Source organism: Myotis myotis, unplaced genomic scaffold (genome assembly GCF_014108235.1).
Source record: "Myotis myotis isolate mMyoMyo1 unplaced genomic scaffold, mMyoMyo1.p scaffold_m19_p_2, whole genome shotgun sequence".
In the NCBI taxonomy this organism is placed as follows: domain Eukaryota; kingdom Metazoa; phylum Chordata; class Mammalia; order Chiroptera; family Vespertilionidae; genus Myotis; species Myotis myotis.
Genome location: NW_023416324.1, coordinates 145,236,314 through 145,260,583, shown reverse-complemented (window position 1 = coordinate 145,260,583; position 24,270 = coordinate 145,236,314). Strand labels below are relative to the sequence as shown.

Below are 24,270 nucleotides of genomic sequence, written 5' to 3'. Positions count from 1 at the left end.
CTGACTGCCGCTGCTGCGGGCATGGTGACCCAGCACTGACTGCTGAGGAGGCTGCAGATCAGGCCCAGAGAGAGGCCTGAAGAGAGAGGCAGGGTCTGATCCACAGCCTCCATGGCAGCTGTGGATCAGCCGTTGCCTCTCTCTTTCTCTCCGGACTTTGCCAGCAGCCATGCCTCTGCTTCTCTCTGGGCCTCCACAGGGGCTGCTGCACTGCCTCTTCAATCAGGCCTAGAGATAGGACCAGAGACACTGACTGGCATAGAAACTGATCAATCAGAACCTAATCTGGGTGAACTGCAAAGGTAGAACCTAAGGTGGAGGCTGAGGAGGGGTTTTAAGAGCAACAGCTATTTTGGTGTAAGGTGTAAGAAAGTGGTTCAATTTTTTAATGACTGGCTTGGCAGTATAGTGCATATGGCTGGCTATCAGTCCAGATATAGAGATTATGTATTTTTGTCTGCCAAGAGCATCTCCTCCTGCTGAAAAAGGCTCCCCCCATTTAAGAAATCCTATCCTATATAATCTATCTATACTAATAAAAGGGTAATATGCTAATTAGACCAGGTCGACCAGCCATCTTCTGGATGTCCAACTTCTTTCCAGACAAAGCCATGGTGGTGGGGGCCGAGGCAGAGAGAGCAGTTGGAGGCGAGATCAGGCTGGCAGGGGAGGGCAGTTAGGGGCGATCAGGCAGGCAGGCAGAGGCAGTTAGGGGTGATCAGGCAGACGGGCAGAGAGGTTAGGGGTGATTAGGCAGGCAGGCAGAGGGGTTGGGGAAATCAGGTAGGCAGGCAGGTGAGTGGTTAGGGGCCAGCAGTCCCAGATTGTGAGAAGGATGTCCCCAATTGGAGAGGGTGCAGTCTGGGCTGAGGGACCCCCACCCCCCACTGTGCATGAATTTTGTGCACCAGGACTCTAGTATACCCTATAATAAAAAGATAATATGCAAATTGACCATCACACCCTCACAAGATGACGGCACTCATAGCGGGGGCAGGGCTGGCTGCTCTGCTGCTGATGGCAGCTGCCCAGCCACCCAGGGCCAGCCCAAGATGCAGGCAAGTCTCGGATGGCAGCTGCCCAGCCACCCAGGGTTGGCCCGAAGTGCAGGTAACCAGGGCCAGCCGAGGCTTGCACCGCTGGCAGTGGCAGCAGCAGAGGTGTATGGGGGCATTACATTCCCCTGATAGCCAGGTTGCCTCCCACCCCTGAGGGTTCCCAGACTGTGAGAGGGGGCAGGCTGGGCTGAAGACCATCCCCCTCCCCCACTTCAGTGCATGAATTTTCATGCACCAGGCCTCTAGTTTCAAAATAATATACTCTGATGTAAAATAAGTCAAGACTATTTTGGTGCCATCAGTAAATGCATCTTCCATTTGCTGTCCTGCCCACTCTCTGCCTCCCTGTATCCTGCTCTGTGTGCTGGTGGCTAAAGAGCCAGCTGTTCCCATGAGGTCTTCAGTGCCTGGCTTCCAGTTGGGTGTGGCTGGTGGGAACGGGGCAGGAGATAAGAGGGAGGCAGGAGAGTGAAGTCAGTGTTGCTGTGGGCTTGCTGTGGCTGCCGTCAACTGTCTCCACTCAGCTCCATGCGTGTCCAGGTTCATGTTATCTTTCCAGCTCCTAGACCTTTCTAGCCGGGGATGGAGGTGGGTTACAAGGCCCATTGTTACTAGGTTTGCACACTGTCTTTTGTGTTTTCCCTACATCTTTGTAAATATTTCCCTTATTACACACAAATTTGCCCAATTTGAATATGTCATCCATTTCTTGCTGGGACCTAACTAATACAATAACACACTAGTATTTCAAAAAAATTTTTAAGTATTTTTGGGTGCCCAGATTTGTTGATGATTTAAAAAATCCTGAAGTTTTTTCTAGAGTAATCCAGTGCCTCTAGTGTGGGCCAGGCTGTAATGCCAGCAGGTCTTGAATCTCCCAGGCAAGAGTATCTACCATATATCACACAGGAGGGCAGATGTACTCAAGTGCAGACCACCATGGCAACCAATATAGAAGAAAGAACAGGAGGCCAACATTCAAAGGCAAAAGAATCAATTATTTTTGTTACAAAAATTCAGAATGATTAAGATTTCTAATTTAATATTACTGAAGCCCTAGCTGGTGTGGTTCAGTGGATAGAGCATCAGCCTGCAGACAAAGGGTCCCCCAAGGTTTGATACGGTTTAAGGGCACATGCCTGGATTGCAGGCTCAATCCCCAGTAGGGGGCATGCAGGAGGCAGCTGATCAATGATTCTCTCTCATCATTGATGTTTCTATCTCTCTCTCCCTCTCCCTCTTTGAAGTCAATAAAAATATATAATAAAAATTTTTAAAAAGATATCCAATAATTATATTAGGAAGATCTCATTAAATAAAAATGATTGGGATTTCAGCATTGTCAGATGAAACATTGTACAGAAATAGGATTAAATTATCAAATTTGGTAAAGTTCGTTGTCCCTTGGAATCCCATCCAGGCCTTTCTCTCTCTCTATGCCATGGTCTTTCTGTTCCCTACAGAAATGGAACAGAGGCTAGTCTCCTCTCCAGAGAGAAGGCTGTGTGGATCTGCAATACACCTTCTGATTCCCCGGGTCACAGAGTTCAGATGGCTCCATGGAGGCAGAAATGAGGCCTTTCCTCCCCTTATCTCCCACAGAGAGTTCAAGCCTCCGCTCTCAGTATTTGCTGAGAATGAATGAATAAATTAATCTGTGAGAAAGTGAAGTTCTGTCACTTCTTTAGATTCAAGCTTCTTGGATTTTTTCCAGGTCCTAATAAATGTTGTTACTTCGAAATGGGTGTCAGCATGGTGGTAAAGTTTGTAAGTCATTTCCCCCCAAATACTCAAGTGGTTTAGTCAACAGGACAAGGCACAACCCCTGGCCCTTTCTGATGATTATACTTTGGAAAATATTCTTTTATATCAGGAACCAAGCAACAGCACCTGTGAAAGTGGGCAGCTGTCCCCCCCAGAGAACTTCCTTTTTATTTTCATTTAGATGCAGTAGTTACTAATCTTGTTTTTGTAAATGGGCCAATTCAGGGAAAGGAAAACTTTACCAATAACTTTTTTTTCCACACCCCCCCCCCAAAAAAAAAAGTTTTATCTTTTCTTCCTTTGAATCCTGAAGAAAGAAAATTATATTTTTTCAGTTTTTTAAACAGAAGAATGTCATAAAAAGTTTAACATGGCTTTTTTAGCCAGTAAATTGTTTATTTTTGGAAGATATTTGATAACTAGATAGATGGAGGGGACTTTGTAATTTTCAGTTTAATTAATAGACTTTATTGTTTATATTGGTTTTAGGTTCACAGAAAAATTAAGGAGAAAGTACAGAGAGTTCCCCCAAACCTCCTCCTTCTTCCCACCCCTGATTATTGGATCATACGGTAAGCCTAGGTTAGTTTGTAAGAAACTGCCAAATCTTTCCAAAGTGGCTGTGCCATTTTCATCCCACTACCAATGAATGAGAGTTCCCTTTGCTCCACATTCTCATCAGCATTTGGTATGTCGGTATTTTGGATTTAGCCATTCTAATGGGGATATGGCTGTAGCTCATTGTTGTGTTAATTTGCAAGTCACTAATGACACATGATGTGAGTATATCATTTCATATGCTTATTTGCCATCTCTATATCCTCTTTTGTGAGATATCTGTTCAGATCTTTTGCCTACTTCTTAATTGGGCTGTTTTCTTGTTGAGTTTTAAGAGTTCTTTATTTAGTTTGGATAATACAAGTCCTTCATCAGGTATGCGTTTGCAAATATTTTCTCCCAGTCAATGGCTTGTCATTTTATTCTCTTAAAGCTTACTAGTTTTTTAACCATTATATTTGTATATAGCATTTTTGAGTTTACTAATTTGTTCCAATGTAATATCTCATTGCCTTCACAAAGCGACCTCTGGAAGTAGATGTTATGGTGCCCACACTAGCGATATGGAAGCAAAGAGGTGAGATGACTTGACTCCGGTCACACAGGGTGGATGGAAGAAGAGGTCTGCTCTGGTCAATGAAGGGGATGTTTGGTTGCCTGTTGTGCTGACCGGGCGGCAGGTGCTACAGGACACAGTGGCTCCCCCTCTCCCGGCGGGGCCCTCACACCTGGGTGCCTCTTCTCTGCTTGCAAAGGGCTGAACGTTTATATTAAAGAGGGTGCTGGCTTGCAGAGGCCCACATCTAGCAGTCCTCACCTCACACCCCTCACACGGAGGAATCCTCTCCACTCTCCTCAGCCTCCACGTGGGTGTCTGTGGTCCAGGTCCCTCTGGGGAGCAGCTACTTTGAGACAAGGGATGTCAAAGTGGTTTTCAAGGTGATTGTCCTGAACACTCCCTCTCCTGCTTCGACAGAAACAAAAACAAGAAACAAAACAAACAATACCTAAACACAAAGCTGAAAGCCTGTCGTTTTGTGAGCTGACACTGCACTTTGGCTCAGCTGTGAACACCTTTGCTAGGAGCTGTTGATCACTCTCTCATTCTGCAGTCTCAGCCTCTGGGAGGAGGGCACCGCACCGCAGGCTCATCGGCAGGAGCTGAGTAACCGCTCAGTGCATCTGGAGCCTGGCAAAGGGGCGGCGATGCCAGCTCTGTGCTGTGGATAATGCCAAGGACACCCAGCACAGGGGACCACACGCCAACTTCTACCAACCTGGGGGGCCAGGGCCAGGTGTCTGAGCTTCACATCTTTCCGGGGCCTAGCGATGTAAAGTCCCTTTTTTCTTGCTGAATCAAACTAAATAAAGGCAGCATTGACAACACACATAATTGATCAGAGTGGTTACTGCTGAGGAGAAGTCAATGGGATTTGGCAGCATCTATGTGGGTAATCAGAGGGAAATAATCAGGAGCCTTTCTTTCAGGAGGCAAAACCGCTTGCTCCTGGTTGTACCAGTTGTCACAATCTCACAGAAATTCAACGGAGTTGTTTACAGAAGGAGGAAGATCGGGCTCTTTGATGACATGTTTCACTTGCAAAAACCCGTTAGTGACACTCAGAGGCCTTCCCATAAGAGAACCTTTGCACCCCAGTGAGGGAGGGTGACCTGGGCACAGTGCCCGCCCTCGGGAAGGTTATTTATGCTCCTGGGGCTGATGGTTTGGGGCCGGTAATACATTTAAATTGCTTTTCATTTTAGAGTTCAGCGTCACTGTCACATCAAGGAAGGCCGCTCCTCTCCTGGGTACAGCGGGCGACTCGCTCCGCATGCGCTGACAGCGCTGTCCTTCTGAAGTCATTTGCAAAAGACCCGGCCTCAGCCACCGCGGGAGTCTCCGGCTGAGAGTCACGGCTGAGCGAATCACAAAGGAAGTGGCTGTCTGCAAGCTCCTCTCTCTCTCTGCTCCCCGAGGGCTTGGCGCGGGGCAGGGCTGGGCCCACTGATCTGGGAAGGAGCCAGACACTCGGCCTCCGACTCAGCCCCACTCAGGGGTAAGACATGCGAGGAGGCAGAGAGGAGCCTGTCTTCAAGAGACTTATAAACGGAGCCATGCTCATCTTAGGAGGCTCTGTAGGAATGAACATAATTAGGGTTATACAACCTCAGAGCGCAGACTGCTGGGTGACGCTGGCAGCTAGCTCGTGGGCAACTGGGAACAACAACATCATCGCTTGTAAAACGGGAAAAGGTGGAGCGGGCTGCAGAGTGGGCTGCAGCACATACAGTTCTATGTCAGCGTCTCGGGTTCCAAGTCCCAGGGTTCCAGAATACTGGCTTTCTTTCCTGAAAACAGCGGCGCAGAGGGTGGGAGGAGAGTGCCCTTTCTTAGCTGGTGTTGTGTGTCCTGGAGACACAGGAAGGTCAGTCGCTGTTGACATGAAATCAGATCAGCCGTCTGCCTATTTCAGACCGAGCTGTTTGTGCATATGGGGCGTTTTGAAGGTAACTGATTTACGCTCATCCGAGGTTAACATTCCAGTTAAGAAGTTTTAACCGTAATATATAAAATTGACGGGAAGAAGATAAAAGAGACCAAGAAGTGTAAGTTGCATTGTTCCTCTGCAGCCGGTTAATCTCAGAAACCTCTGCAGTCCGTGTCGTGGAGGCAGCGAGCTCCCGGGCAGCAGGTGACCCACGGGGAGAAGGGGTTCGCGCTCCGTGACGAGGTGTCTTCCAGCCCCACCTGCTGCACAGCCTCGCCCGGGGTTGGTTCTGTCTCCTCTTTGGCTGCTAGTGAGGCCGGCTCTTCCCCAGGGAATATTATTCATCTGCTCAGTTATGACTCCACTCAGTGCCCCCGCCGACTGGCGCTGCTCCCAGCAGTCGGCACAGCGGCTGGGACAGATCCTATCTCCAGTGGATCTTTGGCTGAGGAGCAGGTGGTGTGGGTGGCAGGCTAGAATGTCACACAAGGGCAACTCGGAAGGGAAAGTGCACACCCGGACCAGAAAACCGTTTGTTTCTTTTAAAAGAAGGCATATGGAATATTGGATGTGTGGGTAGGAGTGAAAGGAGTCCAAAAAAAGTAATTTACATGGATAAACGCTCACATATAGGAACATCCCTGTCTGATCCAGCTTGCACGGTGTCCTGGGAGGAGCTGGGCGCTCACCAGACCCCCTGTGCACTCCTGCCCGCTTTCAGTCCGGGTGAGGGGCTGGGGGGGTGGGGGGGTGGGGTGGGCTGTGACCTTCTTTGCTGCTCCAGCCACAGCCCTCTTGGCACATGCTAGTCCTTGGGAATTGTCCACGTGTGACCCACTCATCTAAAGTCCTATCTTTGGGAAGGGTGGGGGGAGACCAATGAAGTCTTTTGGCAACACACATCTCATTGACAGTCTTTGGGGGCCACAGACAGATGCTTGATGAACTTCAACTGTGTAATCTTCTAACATTTTCTGACTTCTTCCGGGTTTCAGTAGTTTGCCCACCTGAGAGAGCTCATCTTGCTTCTTAAGGCCGAGGATGTTAAACGAATGTCTTCAACTCTTGATCCCTAGGGAGGGGCTTTTGATTTGGCCATACTGAGATGTTGAGTTTAAAAAAGTAGATACCCAGCCCTCAATACTCCCCAGGGGTAAGCTCCCTCAGCGATGAGAACAGGCATTTCCGGTAGTGAAGTCCATGGTAGAAGTGGAAGATTAGCAAAGGAAGACTCCGGTGTCCAATTTCGCCCCACATTGAAATGGGAGCAGCACACACCAAAAATGAGAACCTTCACAGCAGGTATGTTTTAGTCCAGGAACCCTACTGGGGGCAAAGGAGTTGTTGAATAATTTACCCTGCCATAAAAACTTCAGTCAATCTGGGTGGAGGAAAAAAGAAAAGCATAAAGAGAAATCTAAAACAGCTTTTGGGTAATCTGGAAGGGGGTGTGCCATTGTTGAAGAAAAATGCCAAGATTGAAAAAATTAAATTTCATCAGCATGCAAGAGTTGGGGGCTAAGGTGAAGGAGGACACAGTAAAGGAAGGAAGGAAGGAAAATAAACTCAGGATACCACATATCTGGTTACCAGAATTACCTCTCTAATTAAGGCCAAATACTCAAATCTCAAACTGCTTGACCTTGCGATTTTGGCTATTCTTGGGCCATACACAACTCAGTCCTGGAATCAAGTTAGCGGGACGTTCCATCCCCCAGGACATACATGGAGGAATGTGTACACTGATCCGCATCATGGATCTTCCCCAAAGACTTTCATCACATGTTGTCAGTCTTGGGCATCTGTGGCTTTGCCTTAGCAGCACCTGCTTTTCTTGTGCCAAGATCTCTTGTATGAGAATTTTAAAGTAAAACTCATTTAAAATACAACAGTAACACATACTATCCCTTTCCTTAAAGTCTTCCACATGAGTTTATAAGTAACTCCTTCCTGACAGCCTTTGATTTCCTTGCCCAGTCTCATCCACAATGCATTTCAATGGAGACTCTCTCCTCTCTCCCCCTCTCCCCCCTCTCAGGTTGTCTTGCTGGTACTTTGTAGGCATCCAAGGCAGACTTACTGAATGAGTGGATTCTTAGAGGAGCAAGACTTAAGCAATTTTATGGGTACCAGGACTTCTCTGGAGCCAAACAAAGCAAGGGAGGGAAAATATTTTCATGCACTTTGAAATAGAGAAGTGGAAAGAGGCACACTGTTTTTAAACAAATTTATTCTAACAATACGGTTTGATTTTGATTGATATACAATGTAGGTTTCATGCATCCGTGTGCTAAATACTACTATTCACAAAAGGGGCTTAGATTTTCAAGGACTCATGTGCAGAATATTGTTCTTATAATTTTAATACACTGCTATACACACTCAAGTGAATATTTAATATGGGAGAAGTGAAAATTTAAAATTATTTTATAAAATGTCTAAACTTTTCCAGTATTTATCTCAAGGATTATATTATCTTGGAGGAAAAATGTTAAAACTACACTCAATACTGCCTTCCTATTATATTTAATGTTATATTTAATGTTTCAAATTAGATGGTAACACATTACCTATTTTTTTGTATCTAACTAGTATTCTATTTCTATTGTTTGTATATATATTTTTTAGTGTTACATATTGGTTTCTCGAAGATATAAACTTTATCTAAATTGCCTCTCAGAAGCACCACAGATATGATGCCTAACAGTAGAAAAGGTTAGGAAAAAATAATCGTTCCACTTGAATATATTTCTTGAAAATATTTTCATGCTTTAAATCCATTTTGACTTTTGACATTGAACTTCAAAGGCTTATTCATACGAACATTCCCTTTCTCCCTTCAGCCCTCCATCCCTCAAGACACTTTCAATCCTCACATTTTCCTCCTGACTCTGAAATACACAACCCTGAGACAGAATGACCTTTTGTGAAATTCCCTAGGGTATGGGATCTCTAAAAAGCAAGGATTATCATTTGATCTCTTCCGGCAAGGGATTTCAATTTGTGCTTTCATTTCTGGCCTGTTAACCCAGAATTTCAGATTTTAAAAATCACGGGCACCAACCTTCCAGAGGTCGTCTACATTTTGTCTCTGCCTCTCCCCTACAATATACTTCACTTGTGCAAGTCTGGGGAGGCAGAAAACAGTGGGAACAAGGTTGGAGGGAAGGAGAAAGGACATACAAGTTTATAAGTTTTAGCACTTGGGCCTTTTTGACATTAAGTCTGGAAAAGAGAAAAGACCATAGAAAGAATTACATGCTAAAAGGAGGCATTGTTTAATCAAGTTAAATCTCTTTGGAAAACTGTGGATCAAAAAGGTAAATATAGCAACATCCAATTTAAAGTGTTTCCTAGTTCCAAGTAATCTTCTCCAGCACTACTGCTCTTGTGGCTCAAGGATTCCTTTGGCTTTAGACAGGAACTAAACATATTTTTGGAATTGTGAGGAGGTGATACATAAAAAATAAAAATTGTCCATATTAAAAGATTTTTAAAAAGGCAGCATTGGAAGTATGTATACATGAAATCACACTCCTGAAATAAACATATCTGAGGTTGGGGGAGGAAATGGAGGAAAATGGGCAAAATATAGATGAAACAGAAATTGAGAAAATGTTATTTGTTTAAGCTAAGGGGTGGGGACATGGAGTTTAATATGTTAACCTACTTTTGCATATATTTTTCCATAACTTTAAAAGGTGAAAAGGTTTCTGATAAATTATAATGAACAATTTTATGTACTTTCAGCATGCATGCAATGGAGTATTAGTTTTAGCTTGCTTAAGACCATTTTATTTTTCCTTGAGATTTCATGTCCTACCCAAAAAGATGTAACTGTCTAAATACATGTAGGAGCATAAAACCACATATATGTATAGTCTTTTTTTCCTTACACCATTTATATTTTTTGGGATGGAGCCCCCTCACCCCCACCCCTACACTTGACAGTAATTCAAAGAAAGGAAGTGCACTGGAGCATTACAAAAGTGTAATTCATCAGGCAGACTAATTTTCTAGAAAAATCTTATAGTGCTACATAGAGTGAGCTATGTGAATTTAACTGTTTTCCCACATCTTATCTCCTGAAACAACTTACCCCTTATGCATCATCCTTTACAAGTTTATTTCAAATAAAGTATACTTAGCATCTTTCCTATATACTCAAACATATCTGCCTTAAAGTTGAAATAAAAATGTAATCAATGATTACCATTTAATGAGAATCTCTATTACAGGCCCTATGCCAACATTTTCGTGTCTACTCTTTTCATCTCAGCAATGGTGTGGGTATTAACACCATCATTCAGATGAGTGAAGTGTGGTCCAGGGGTCCTCAGTGGTGAGCTGGTGGGGCTAGTGTTTGAAGCCACACCTGTCTGAATGTAAAACCTGTTTGATGTAATTATACTAAATATGTATATATACTGTGTTGTTCCAAAGGATAGAAAACCATATCTAAGGTCGGATGGCTCACAAACACCGTATTCAGCAAGTCTGAGGTTTGAATTAGTTTCCAGTCTTAGTATACCATTTGCATGAGTTGTTCTAGCTCAAGGGAAAGATGGTATTTCAGGTGAGATTGTTCCCAGGGAGGCGCCTCCAAGAGTCCTGTGCTGAGAAGCAGACTAAGCATTATCTTCTTTCTTCCATCGGCTGATCTCTGCTGCATTTTAGGGAAAAGCAACTGAGGCTGCTGAGACCAATAGTTTAGAGGAGGCTATCCTTGGACATTCCCAACTAGCTCATTTTTATGAAAGTACGGTACTGTTTTAGTGGGCATGGTATATTGAAGGCACATACTCTACGGCCAGTAGTGTGAACATAAAGAAATATATTTGAATATCTTTAAAATACTTCAAATTTTTATTAAATATTTTTATTCAGTTTTAAGATCACAGTTAAAGTACTTTAGCATGTTATACACATGACTTACATGTGCAATTTTTAGAAATATCAAATAAAGTATAAGATTTTGAAGAAATTATATAAATGTGTATATTGACTTTTACTACACATACATCTAAAGAAAGCAATAATTCTGTTGTACCATTAAGTAGAAATCATTTATTACATGGCATGTTTACACCAACTCTAAAGAGAACCGAGCCAATTTCAGAAAGCAAAAAAAATAAAAAATAAAAAATAAAGAAAATGAGCGATTCGGTCATGCTGAAACTGTCAACAGACTTAAGACCTGGTGGTCAAACGAAGCCGTGGTTAATTTATGACAAGTAAGCAATTCAAACCTACGAGAAACGTTCATAATCTGGTGTGTGGAATCTCAGGTGGTTTTTATTCTCTTTTTGATAAATTCCTGAGAGCAAGAGATGTGTTTCGTGCTAATGAAATGAGAAACATTGCTGAGCACGTGCTGAGCTCCAGATCATGAACCTTCCCCACCCCCGTCCTGCGCAGCGAGGCACTGGCACGAGGTGTTGGGGACCCGATCCAGCCCCTCGGGGGGGGGGGGGGGGGCTGCGAGAGCTGTGTTAGTCTGTGAAGCAAGCGCGCCTTTGTGATTTAGAGCTTGTGAGGTAAGATTTGTGGTGTGGGTGGGAGGGTTTGGAGGCATTGAATTAGGTTCTTGTTACTCAGTAACCAGTCTGACCTAAGATATTACGAAATCTTTGGAAGTAGTAGTTACGGTCACAACAACTAACTGTGCATAAAAATCAATTTGAGGGCAGGATCAATTCTGACCACTGACTGCAACAAGAAAACAGTGGCCACAGAACTTATAAGTACAAGGTTTCCTCTTCTAATTTATTAGTACAAATCATACCACCACACATAAAATTTGGCCAAGAGAGGAAACTGTGTTTTGTTTTGTTTTTTTAAAGAATATGTGTATTTATAATTTTTAAAGAAAAGCATAGCACAAACAAATGGAGGTGTATGACAGAATCAAATCTATTTGTCTTGATTTACTGTTCTGTTGCTTCTTTGTTCTGAAATGTAAGGAAGATAATGTCCCCAGTGAAAAGGACAAGGTCATTTATTATGGAGCATAATAAACTCAGCTATCACTTCCAAACTAAAGCAAAGCAGTCCATCCAACCCTGAACCCTTCACCAGAAGTATCTGGTAAGAGGAACTGAACAAACTGTTTCTTTTTTATTTTAAGTATAATGTTAGTGAATCTAAGTAAAATAATTTTTAAGAATCCTGAAACTCAAAAACAAACTCCAAGTCTAATTCTTTGGGAATGCTTGTATAAATAAAAGCAACATCTAATTAACAATTAGTACACTCTTCGTAAGGTGCAAGACAAGGTCCTATGTGGGGAAAGCTAACATTCAATTTCCACCTAGCAGTCACTGAATACTTTATAGGTCAAATATAACAGCATTTGCTCCTACTGCCCACTTTCTCGGCAATACACTGTTCTCTCTGGAGAAGGCTGTTTGTGAAGTCAAAACACTGCAGTGGAAAATAGTGGCACTGAAGGTAGAAGCAAAACAAGACAAACCTTCGAAACAGGACTTAACTGAAATTAACTTGTAAAGCCGAGGTAGCCCAATAGAATTGGCCTTATCTGAGGGCTCCGTGGAGCAGTGCAGTCAAAGGAGAATCTCCTCCCCAGTATCACATACACCCCCACGTTCCCCTTACAAATGAGGACTCCGGCCTCGTGTGTCCTCCTCCCTCTCTCCCAGTGAAGAGGGTGCTTCCCCCGGTGTGTGGGCGCCGGCCTCCAGCCTCCAGCTGCTGGTCTCCAGAACACTTAGGGTTCATACAGTAGTTTAGCGGGCAGCATGGTCCCACTGCTTCACATTAATGCCAAATGCCAAACTTGGAACAGAGCTATTGGGTATTGCCCCTCCCACCCCCCACACACATACTGTAGAAACAAAAGATGTCATTCAGTGTCAGCTTCCTCCTGGTTCTGTATCAATTTAAAAATTTGCTTTAGCTTTTACATAGGTGCAAATACTGTCCTATGAAGAGCCAAATACTGCGGAGTGCCTGTGGATGACTTAGACAGGGTGGCACCTGCCTTAATAAGAACATGACGGATGAGGCATCCTGGGTCCCAGCATCCAGGCCAGTTCCGATGCTCCTCGACCATAGTGTGCCATCACTGTTTCTCTCCAGCAGTTTTAATGGCAGGAACTAGAGTATCAGTGACAGCGTGGGAATGTCAGCATTTCGGCTTTGAGATGGCATTGGTAGAAAGCTCATCTGATAGAGTTAAATAAATATATTTCTGATAGAAGTCTGTCAGGATTACAACAGTATGATTTAGCCTTTAAAGGGGTTTTAGTGAATTAACACTTGGATCTAAAAATCTGGGAGCTAACCTAATTTGGGGATAAGAACCTGTATCTTCAACCTGGTGGTGGGACACTTCCTTTTCCTGATCTCATTACAGTATCCAAACAAATGCAAACTTAAAAGGGTGTCTTACAGTATTTTTTTCTTTCACTCAGCTTCTTAGAGCTGTAGCTTCAGTTACTATAATATACTCTACACACTTCAAAATTACATAGGAAATACCCAGAGTAACTAAATAAATAAAAGGCAAAAGGAAACTGGAACAGTACTGTCTCCATCAGAGACTAAACTATCCACTTCCAGCATCACAGAGAAGGGCTAGGACAATTTTTTTCAAAATATTTATATACAGGTTTGAATCCAGAAATTAAGGTTAAAAGTATAAATACTGATAATTTCAACTAAATTCAGAATGGTTTCAGAAAGATATGATACAACAATTTAGAATACAACAGAGCAGAAGAGCATCGTATTTTGGTTTGCTTGAGATATACATAAGGTGCAACAACTTCTTCTCTTGAGGATGCTTATGGGACAAAGGTTAGTGTAGATGGTGTTTGCTGGCAGATTAAAGTACACATTATAGCAATACGATTGATTTTCCAAAATAAAGAAGAATGAGAGAAATGAAATGAAAATGATAAGTGGCGGTGGGGACTACATGTTGGTCTGAAATATTTGTGCTAACAAATGTTGTTACCTGAATATACCAACACCCCTCTCCAGCGGGTTCAGGGCATGAGAAAAGCACTAGTATTGAAATCAAGACTTGCACTCAGAGAAACAACAAGGCGAGTGTCTAAAGAACTATAAAGCTTTGCAGGATTTCTGCTACTCTCAGTGCCTAACTGCTTAAAAATTAAGCATTTCTACAAAAAAGGTGGGTGTTTTTTTTTGTTGTTTTTTTTTAAGTATCTGAAAACAGTCATATCCAGTAGGTTGCCCTCCCACTCCCACCCTGCCTAAGGGAAAGCCACTGAGGTTTAGGAAAAGCAGATCAAGTAAGATAGTAATCACATAGAAAAAAGCAATCTTTTGTTTTGCTTCCTTTTAAAAAAAGGTCCCATGAATATACAGCCATCTCTTGAGGAACTCTAGTGAAATGTAATCGGAGGACTGAAGGAGGGTGCTCTGGCAAAAATAGACCTATTCTAACATGTTCTATAGAATAACAAGTTAGTACCATTGTCAAGATGCATGTTCTGCACCACACAATTTTTGTTGTTGGTTTGTTTGGGTTTATTCTTTTGGATTTTAGCTAATAATAATTTTAAAATCACTGCTAGCAAGTGGTCCAAAAACTCCTAACAGCCACCAACACTGGGACCCAGCAATTTCCAAACATTCAATTTGTGTTTTGAGATTTAGAAAACATTAATAAAACAGCATCGTAGTAAAAAGGCTAGGCTGAAATTTGGGGCTGCTCACCTGATTTATTTCTATGTGTCTGGGGTTAAGCTATAAAAGCTGATTAACCTTGCTTACTAATTCCTTCTTCCTCCATAGATGCACAATGAGTGTGCACCTTTGAGAATGTCACACCAATGCTCTACTGCCCTCGTTACCTGCTTTGAAAAAAACCCCTCTAGAGTCTTCCATTCTGTTAGTATGTTGTACATATTTTCCAGCACCGAAACTGAAGTAATATCTACAACCATGGAAAGCTAAACCTAGTCAGTATTAATAGAGTCACTTTTTATATGGCTATTAGGTCAAATTACGATTAGAAAAAAATCATCATTACAATTCAGTCAAGTATAAATAAGAAAGCTAGATAAAACCTGTAAACTGTCACCATTTAGAGATCTAATTCAAAAGCTTCAAACCTGAACTAACACTATCAAAATCCCGCCAGTTTGAAAACCAATAAAAATTATTGCTGGAATCCAATCATTGAAATTTGGTAGTTTGTGCTGCGATGCAAGAGTGGGGAGATACTTTGTGCTGTGGAAGAAATACCCTGTAAAATCTGTAGCCTCTGACTAATTTGGATTTATCACTTTGCATCTGTTGCTAGGAAACAAGACACTGTGAACATCAGGTGGTTAGGTCAATATGTTGAATGTTCAAAGCCAGTTAACCCACTTGGCACTGGCATATGTATGGTGGGTTTTATGTTCAAAAGCAACAAAACACAGAAAGGAAACAGAAACTTGCAGGTGGGCCTGTGACTGAGTCCCACTCTGGTCAGGCATACCTCCAGTATCAGTGACTCAATACCTCCTTAACAACACAAACTCGAAATGGCTCTAAACACCTGCAGCGCCAGCGAGGCTGTGCATAGCAATTGCTACCCGTCCAGTCTGTCTGGGATGGATGGAAAGGTCTGTGGCTCCAGGTCCACATGAAGTGAGTGTCTTCAATGTGTTCAGAATAGTGAAGTAATACTAAGGTCACTTCTGAATAATATTTTTCTCTTTTTTTTGTTTGTTTGTATGAACGATCCATTGGTCACTTAGACCCACTTAGACCCCTGTGTAAAAATAAAAGAATCCTCAAGGCATGAAAACATCAGTAATCTGTAATCTGTAGGACTCTTCCCCTGTCCAGGTAAATATTTGCCACAATTTGCCCCAAGCAAATTATTCTTGGTCACTCAAGGCTAAGAAAAAAATTCAGCTTGTTAAGAATTGTAATTTCTCTCTCTCTCTCTCTCTCTCTCTCTCTCTCTCTTTTTTTGCCAGCAAACTACCGCTCTGGTGGCAAATACAAAAGTGCAGAATATATGGACCACGAGGCCGAGCATACACCGCTAACAATGGTACATCTGCCTGCCCATGCTGCGTGGGAGTCTCGGAACAGGCTTTTTAATATTATTCTACAATATAAATGTAGGTATAACCTATTATATAAACCATCTTAGAACTTAAATCTCCATGTACAAAAAGACTAAGAATATCTAATAATAACTAGTGCAGTGCGTCAGTTTTTGTTTTTGTTTTTTTTCTTTTTGTTTTGAAAGAATAACTAGGTAATATATGAAACTAGTTTCACACTCTCTGGTTGGTAAAAGAGATGCTGGATGAGCTACAGTAAAGGCAGTCTTTTACCAAGTTACCACCTATTACCGTCAACAGCCTTCAATAGAAAGCAAAGCTCCAGGATCATTCCATTTCTGCTCATTATCAGAGAACATCACCCACAGAGACTCTGGGTTCTGAACGAACAAATGGGCCCAGGAGGCTAACTTCTGCTTCAAGTGAATCTGGGCCATGGAGGGCAACAAACACTTGTTTGCAGTCTGTATTTCCCACCACATGAACTCACTAGCATCCCTCGGTAAAGACAAGGCTAGGGTAGTAGGTAAAGCACAATGTTTTACAATTGAAGGGCGCTTCACTGGTCAGCGCAGGAAATAAGTACAGGAGCCTGTGGCATTTCTTTTGGCTGTCCATCGTGGGTGAGCGGAGTTGACCTCTGACCTCTGTGAAGCAAGAGAGAGAGAAAAAATCACTTATTCAGAGTATGTTGTCAGAAATAGGAGAGGATGATGAATAACACAGCGCTTCCCAATAATGTGTTTAATAGTTTCTGACTTTTTACTTATGCTGTTTAATGAAAGCCAACTTTGTCCTTAGAGTTTCTTTCTTTCCATATATTGTTGTTGTTTCTTTAAAGGATTTCTCACACAACTCAATACAATATTCTGTATCCAACTGACCACCTCCATTTTGTAGAATCTGAAGCAACAACAGATTTGGGAAATGCCCTCAGAATTGGGAAACTTTAAGCCAAGGGCTGAGGTGCGGGACAATAATCTCTCCCGGATCCACTGAAATTAAACAAGGACAGGACCCTTTGCTTGACTTGCCTGAGGGGAACACTCTGCTGCACTAATCGGTGGCCTCCAGGCTCCTTTCTTAAGTGGTGTAATAATACACCCGGTGAAAGCCTAAGGCCAGTAACAGCAGTGGTCCCTGGAGAGGAAGAGGTGTACCAGGGCACAAAAACTATGTGGAAACGATGACACCCTCCTAACTTAAAAAAAGTTTCACAGGCATATGGAGAAAGAGCGCAGAGGGGAAAAGGCAAATACCGATTACATTTTAGAGTGTGAGAAAACCCAGTTAATTTGGGCCAAACTCAACACACATAGAGAGAGAATTCTAGGCAAAGCTAGAACATTCATGGAAAATCCCATTACTTGGATTGGAACTACATCGAACATAGCTGATTTTTTTTTTCCACTCAGCTTCAGCTTAACAAGTAGGACAAAATATGTTTTATTTCACAGTTATAACAAAACTTTTCTAAATTCTTGGTGATTTATACAGAGCTTTTTAGTCTGAAAAGATAGACTTGGGCACCTCCTTGACATTTTCCAACAGGCCTAGGTCGCCTGCATGCTGCATCCCACTGCTCTGGCCCATAGTGGTCTGCAGGGCACATGGCACTGTGCCGAGGAATGCGATGTAGCAACAATGTCTTCACTGGTTTTAAGGTTCCAATATAGTATCTTCTTCAGATTATGTGGAACAAAGGGTGCTATTTTAAAATTCAAATTATATTTGCTCCACAACTATATCCAATTCCTGTCTCTTGGTGCACAGAAAAAAAAAAAAAGCAATGTAGATAAATGACAACATTTGGGGATGTGAGAATCCAATGATCACTTAGCCTAAGATATTAGGCTTTCAGAAAAACAAAACGTGTATTACAATAACACTTTTGGATTAATCTGTTTATTCATATAGGGATGCTGTAAGCACCAACTGTTCAATATGTTCAACTCTGCTCCAGAAAGATGAAATTAAAATGCTGCTTTTTACCTTTAAGATTGAATATGTAATAACATTATAAAACCAAAAAAATTTTAATAAGTATGAGAAAAGGAAACAAAAAAAAAAAGTAAAACAAGAAAAGGATAATGTAAAAAAAAGAGAGAGAGAGCAAGAGGGGGAGAAATGGGGGTGGAAGTCCAACTTAATCAATGGGAAAGGAAGGCCGGCGTGTGATGGGCGAGAATGATGATGGCCCTCGTTCCCGGGGAAGGAAGGGTCGGGAGAGTCTTCTTGACCTGCCAGGACATGAGAGATGCTAACACAGCGCCGTGGAGCCACGCCAAGGACACTGGATTCAAGGACCTGGGTCGATATCTTAACTCAGTTTGGCTGCGTGCTCCTGGCAAGTTAATTCAGCATTTGGGCCAACATTAAAATGGGACTAAAAAGACCCACCTAGCAGGGCCGATTTTAGGGTTAACTTTAATGAACTTTCCTTCTTATAAAATTCCTCGTAAATAAACAGGCTCTCAACAAAGGTTTCTGAAACTTCCTGTGTCCTGCATTTTGTAGAACTGCATTTCTACCCTGGATTTTTAAACCTAATGTTAAGATTTCTTGTGGCAAGAATGCAGGTAACAGCCGGTAACGTATTTCTACCCCTAACTCTATTGACCACTCTCTAAATGCAATAATTAATTGATGTGCAACCAGGTACAATTACATTAGGTCTGTAGGTAGAGGGTGGATGGTAGCTCTGCTTTAACATGTAGGGGCTAAAGTTACAACTAAGATTCCTGGGAGAATCTGTCTTTCTAGATAGTCAGAACACTAACCATTTGCTAAGTTGACAGTAACATTTTAGTAAGCAATATCGTTCTTCCAGTGCAGCGGTTCTCAACCTGTGGGTCGCGACCCCTTTGGCGGTCAAACGATCCTTTCACAGGGGTCGCCTAAGACCATCTTGCATATCAGATATTTACATTACGATTCATAATAGTAGCAACATTACAGTTATGAAGTAGCAACGAAAATAATTTTATGGTTGGGTCACAACATGAGGAACTGCATTTAAAGGGCCAGAAGGTTGAGAACCACTGTTCTAGTGGGAGGTAAAAAAAACAACAAAAAACTCCTCGCTCATCCATCCATCCATTGACGTGACAGGAGCTAAGGAAGCTGTGGATATGGGGAATAAAACCAGTGCCTTCCGCCCCCCCCCCCCCCCAAAATACACTGGAAGGGGACATAAGTGTGGGCAAACAGTTATGAACCAACATGGTGGCGGGTCTATGAGAGGTACATGGGGAGAGTGCAGACTGCAGGAGCAGTGAGAGAAGAGGACAAAGAATGAGGCCAGGAAGGAGGAGCAAAGGCAAGAAAGGACTCGGCCCATGTGGACTGCAAGCAGTGTCCCCTGACTTTGGGGGTGGGGGGTAAGAAGGAATGGTTTGCTGAGGTGCTCACTGCTGGAAACCGGGAGTTGTGGAAGGCTGGTTGACAGCCATGGTGTGACCACAGTCCTGTTCAGAAAAGAACACTGTCAACAGCAAGGGGGACTGTGTGGTAGCCGTTTCTGAGCCCTGAAATATGACCCCCCCCCCCCGATTCTTACATCATCTCTTATTTCCACAGTTTATGGGGCACAGATTTAATTCTTTGTGTAAGTGTATGAGTTTGTCCTCTGTGCTCGACTGCGAAACTCCACGAGTGGAGAAGTGTCTGTGCATTTCTCTCCTCAGGCCCGCAGAGACCTGAGCGGATTTTAACAATGTCTGTCAGCATTCACGTGCTGTTAGGCACTTGCAGTGCACACATGAAAAGAAATTTGACCTGTTGTAAATATCTAGAGGCTATTTGTGAGCCAGGACTGGAACTGCAACATGACAGATAAAGAGAAAGCAGCAAACAAAGCTTCCGTCTGGGCCTGCTTAAGCCTGATGTGATTAAGGAGAATGGAGCCTGCCAGGTGGGTATACAAGTCGTCCGTGATTCCAAGATCTTTGTACTGAAGACTGAAAGGCTAAGAAGGTAGCTTATCTGTGGGTAATCCACACTGAATAAAAATATGAGATCCCTGAATCTACAAAAGTCTTTTCTGCCTTCCCAAAAGGTCCAGGAAGTAGCAAACACTCCATTTTGCACTTAGAAGTTGATATGCTTTCCGTGGGCTTCCCCATCTGTGATCTTGGCTGATCCTTACAACCAGGTGATTCTTTGGGGACAGTGTTGTTTTCAAAGCAGGATGAGAAAACTGAGGCCCGAGAATGAAATTACTTTGTAGCAAACACAGAGTGGAAGATAAATCCAGGCCTTCTGTCTGCTGTGAGTCAAATGTCTTTTTTCTGAACCAACTCTGTTTTCTTCTGTTGGTCACGGCCACGGACCCTCCTCAGTGAGGGTGTGCACGGCCTGCTGACACTGGGACATTAGATTTATTCTGCATAACATGTCTATGGAATGAGTACCAGCTACACCCATTTTATAAGGAGAAACAACAAGGTACAGAGGTGAATGACCTTACTCAAGACCTTGCAATTTGCAGGTGACAGAGCTCGGACTCAAACCCAGGTCTGAGGCCTGACTCCAAATCTCATGCTTAATGATTTGAGAATGCTGCTTCTTTGCTCTCTCAGGCTTTTTAGAGAAATAAAAGTTTAGCCACAGAATAACGCATTCAAAATAAAATACTTGGCTGGCTACATTCTCACTGATAATTAATCAGCACACACACTTTCGTAACCTCACATAAACAGAAGTGCTCTTGAACCAAGTCTTGTGAACCCCAATACATTGTGAAAATATCACAGATGACGTCAGAAAGGCTGATTTTGTCTCCTTCGCTGCTTTCTCCACCTACGCTCTGTGCAAGGGGTGACAGTGAACAGGTAGGTCCCCTGGCGGAATAAGGCTCCCACCGCTAACCTGTGCACGTTTTCCATGGCGGCCACTTCAGCCAGCGCAGCCAGACTGAAGAACGCAGACACGGCAGGCATCTCGGGAGTGCTGCTCCGTGTCTCCGCGGCCTCGCTGCTGTGTGCGCACGCGTCATGGCAGCCTGTCTCAGTGACTTTAGGGAGACTCCTCTGCAGTTCCTTTGGTTTGTCATCTGCAACGCAAGAGAAATCCATCAGGAGAGGCCCCCTCTGTTTTCTGCAGAGAAAACTCCGTGCTAGGCAATGTGAAATGAGGTAACATTCTTCACGGCTCACTTTTGTCATCCACTGAATAGTAAGGCTTTTATAGAATCTCTCTCATGGTCACAAAACTCTTATTAAGCTCAACTGCAGCAATGGGCAGCACTGTGTCCTGATGCTGAGCAGAGAAGCTGCGTATTATTCAAGGTCAAATAGGTCAGTGTTGGAGATAGAAAAATGGGCTTAGTCAATATAGAGCCCAAAAGACTTCTGCAGAGGGGCTGGTGGATGCAGTAAAGGGCCCTTAAAAACTGACTGACCCAACGTTTCTGATGAAGCTGCAGCTGCCCTACCTACCAGGGCAACCCTGACACTCGGTGTGCTATGATAACACTTAGGGTGGCAACACTAACCCCCATGAAATTTCAATCCCAACAGGACCCCACGCTGTCACTTTTGTTCAAAGACCTACTGAAAGAAAGATAAAGCCAATATGCCTGTTGGAAGTGAGTACCCTTACTGTGTAGCCAAGATAGAGGGCAGGTGTTATCATGACTTTAAAAACATTTCAACCACATAAAATAATTGATAAAGGCAGTAAGTTGCCATATAGTAAGTGAAACTAAAAGTGCTATGTGCTTTCCTACATGAAAGAAAGAATTTTCTAAAATCTTTCACTCTTCCTCCAAGTAAAAATGAGGCTATAACCATTTACAAAATGAAAATCACAGAGCAGAACCCACAGTGGAAAGGAAATAAGGGAGGGGCCTGCTGGACTAAATATGAGGAAACCTGGGTTCTAGGCTTCACCATACTTCTGCTTAGTAGTTCAAACCATTCAAAACGAAAGTGTGCCCCTTTGAGCCTCAACTCTTATGTGACAGGGAAAACTCAGGGATCCTTAATATGCTTTCTTGTTCTATCACTCTACATATGCAAAACAAGAGACATGCACAAAATTCACTAACTGTCCTCTAATTCTATCTCAGCAAATAATGAATCTCTATTAACAAGTAGATTAATTTAAATCAGATATTTATAAATCTTGCTCTCAAAAAACACTCATTTAAACATTTTTTTCTCCTATTTATTGAATTCATTATGGACCTTCGACCTTTTTCTGGCTCCTGAATTAGGGTGGCGGGGAGGGATCCTTCCTTCAGGACTGACAGAAAGAGATGAGAGGTGCTAAAAGGCAACATGGCAACAGGTCAGAGCACTAATGCTGAGGTGGCGTCGCACCCCAAGATCTGAGGGAGGATGCTCAGTATCAAGCTCTGATCCCATCAGGCAATTCTACTGCCATGGAGACCACCAGGAACAACAAACAGACCCCAGACCACAACCGAAAATGGAGAAATTCACGGTAAGTTAAGAGTTGGTTAAAGATTAGCCCAGAGAACGAGAGTAATCCAGAAGCATGCTCGAGCTCCCTGGGTGGGCTTAGTCAGCTTTGCAGAAGTGCTGGATGCTTCCTAAAGTGCCTTCTCTCACTGACTTGAGCAGCGAGCCATGGAGAAACACCGATTCATCCAGGATTTTTAAAAGCCTGGGACCTTTGGGAATTTCCTTAACCAACACTGTTTCTGTGCATGCTGAGAAAGGGAAGGAGAAGCTGACAGCCCTAAAAATTACCTTTCCTTTCTAGGAAATCAAGATATGCTCTTGGAAAAAGATCGATGATTTTAAAGCACAGACGAGAACATGCACGTTTGGGAGTCTGTAGAAAACTAGTTACCAAGGAGACCCAGAAAGAGAAAATGTCACTGTGACCAAACCCGCAGTTGACATATAGTCATTTGCTGGCCCAAGTGGCCATGAGGGTCAGCTGCTTGATTTGGTTATCTCTGTCTAAAGCTCCCTCTTCTTACCCAAAGTACCTCCTGCTGGTGACACCCGGCCATCTGCTGTCCTGACCAGGTGTGTGATCTTGGTTTTCCTTGCTTTTCTCTTTTGGCTGCCCACCAGGGGTTCTTGCGTTGCTGTTGGCTCTGGAGTGTTGGGAATGGATGGGGCATTTTTAACCTTATGAGCAGGCTCTGTGGTGTTTTTGTCTTCTGTAAATATGGCTGAAATAGGACAAACCATATATAGTTACACACAAAAACACAAGGCACCGACATCGCTCTTGGAAGGAAACATTCTCAGTGTCTGACCCTTCTGAATGGAGAACTTACATTTAGAATTTTCGAAGTATTGATGGGGGAAAAATGCCAGTAAGTTTAAACACTTATATTTATATCTATCTGCGTTAGTAGATTAAATACAGAGGATTAAGATGCACCCCCCCCTCAATAGAATACTGAACACCAAGAGGCCATTGTGTCCCAACTGACCACAAGTTGTGCAGGTGTCAGGGTCCCTATCTGAGATCCTTTTGGCCAGCTGGTCTGAAGAGGATGATACATTTCTCTTCTCCTGAGGATACTGAGCTAAATATGTGCTTCTTAAAGTTATACTTATCCCTGGGATATTCACTTTCAATCACCACGTTGGACTAATCAGAAAAAGACGCTGTGAGGGAGGCCTGACCCTTTTGTTGATGGCTTGGTTAGGACCCCCAAACACTGCTGAAGCCAGCACGGACCGAGACTCTCCTATTGGCTAAATTCCAGGATCAGGTGACTGTGCTTAGTGAGACAATTTCATGAAGTATCTCAGCAGGGCTCCTTGGAAAGTTTAGTTCTAGGTCCCTAATTCTGACTGGATTATCAGTAAATTGTTTAATAGCACATGCTTGTGCCCCAAATAGCACAGTCAAGAGCAAGGAACAAATTTGCCACCAAAGACTTGCTCTCGATTCAAAGAGTTTGGGAATGCTGTGTCTTTTCTTAAATACTCGTTTCCTTAGGAGCTCATCCATCTCCCTCTCCCCTCAATTTCAAAATAAGACAAATATGCAGATACGAGTATAGTGAGCATTTAGGAGCATATATATGTAATCACGTTTCATGACTAGGACTTTTTTTATTCCAGTGGTTTAAGGTCTCTCAGGCAGGGAAGAGATGCATCTTTTCCTTTTCTAATGATCCAACCTCTTAAGACAGGCATAGAAGTGGTTTTTGACAAAGAAAAGGGGAGGGTGGCTCAGGAAATCAAGGTGAGACATGAGAGATTGTGCAAACTAAACCTGAAGTATAAATGAAGGTGCTTATCAGAGGAGGGTGTGAAGGTAGACTTTGGAAATAAAACAATATATGTAATGCAGGAAGAAGAAAACAGTTGAAATAGGAAAAGAACAGAGCGAAAATAAGGATATAAAATA

At 43.0% G+C, this 24,270-nt stretch overlaps 1 protein-coding gene across 21 annotated transcripts in view; it reads right to left on the bottom strand.

The window, feature by feature from the left end:
• Window positions 1-10,716: 10,716 nt before the first annotated feature.
• The window catches only part of BBX (BBX high mobility group box domain containing), a 295,838-nt gene continuing 282,284 nt past the window's right edge, over window positions 10,717-24,270 (bottom strand). For 18 of the 21 annotated variants that reach the window (XM_036351112.1, XM_036351130.1, XM_036351129.1 and 15 more), the window contains 3 exons: window positions 22,877-23,074; window positions 20,794-20,977; window positions 10,717-16,571 (listed from right to left, as the gene is read on the bottom strand). In XM_036351112.1, coding sequence (XP_036207005.1) covers window positions 16,484-16,571; window positions 20,794-20,977; window positions 22,877-23,074 — 470 coding nt within the window. In that variant the 3' untranslated portion in view covers window positions 10,717-16,483. The remainder of the gene's footprint in view (window positions 16,572-20,793; window positions 20,978-22,876; window positions 23,075-24,270) is intronic. The other 3 variants (XM_036351131.1, XM_036351132.1, XM_036351117.1) reach the window with 2 other exon arrangements.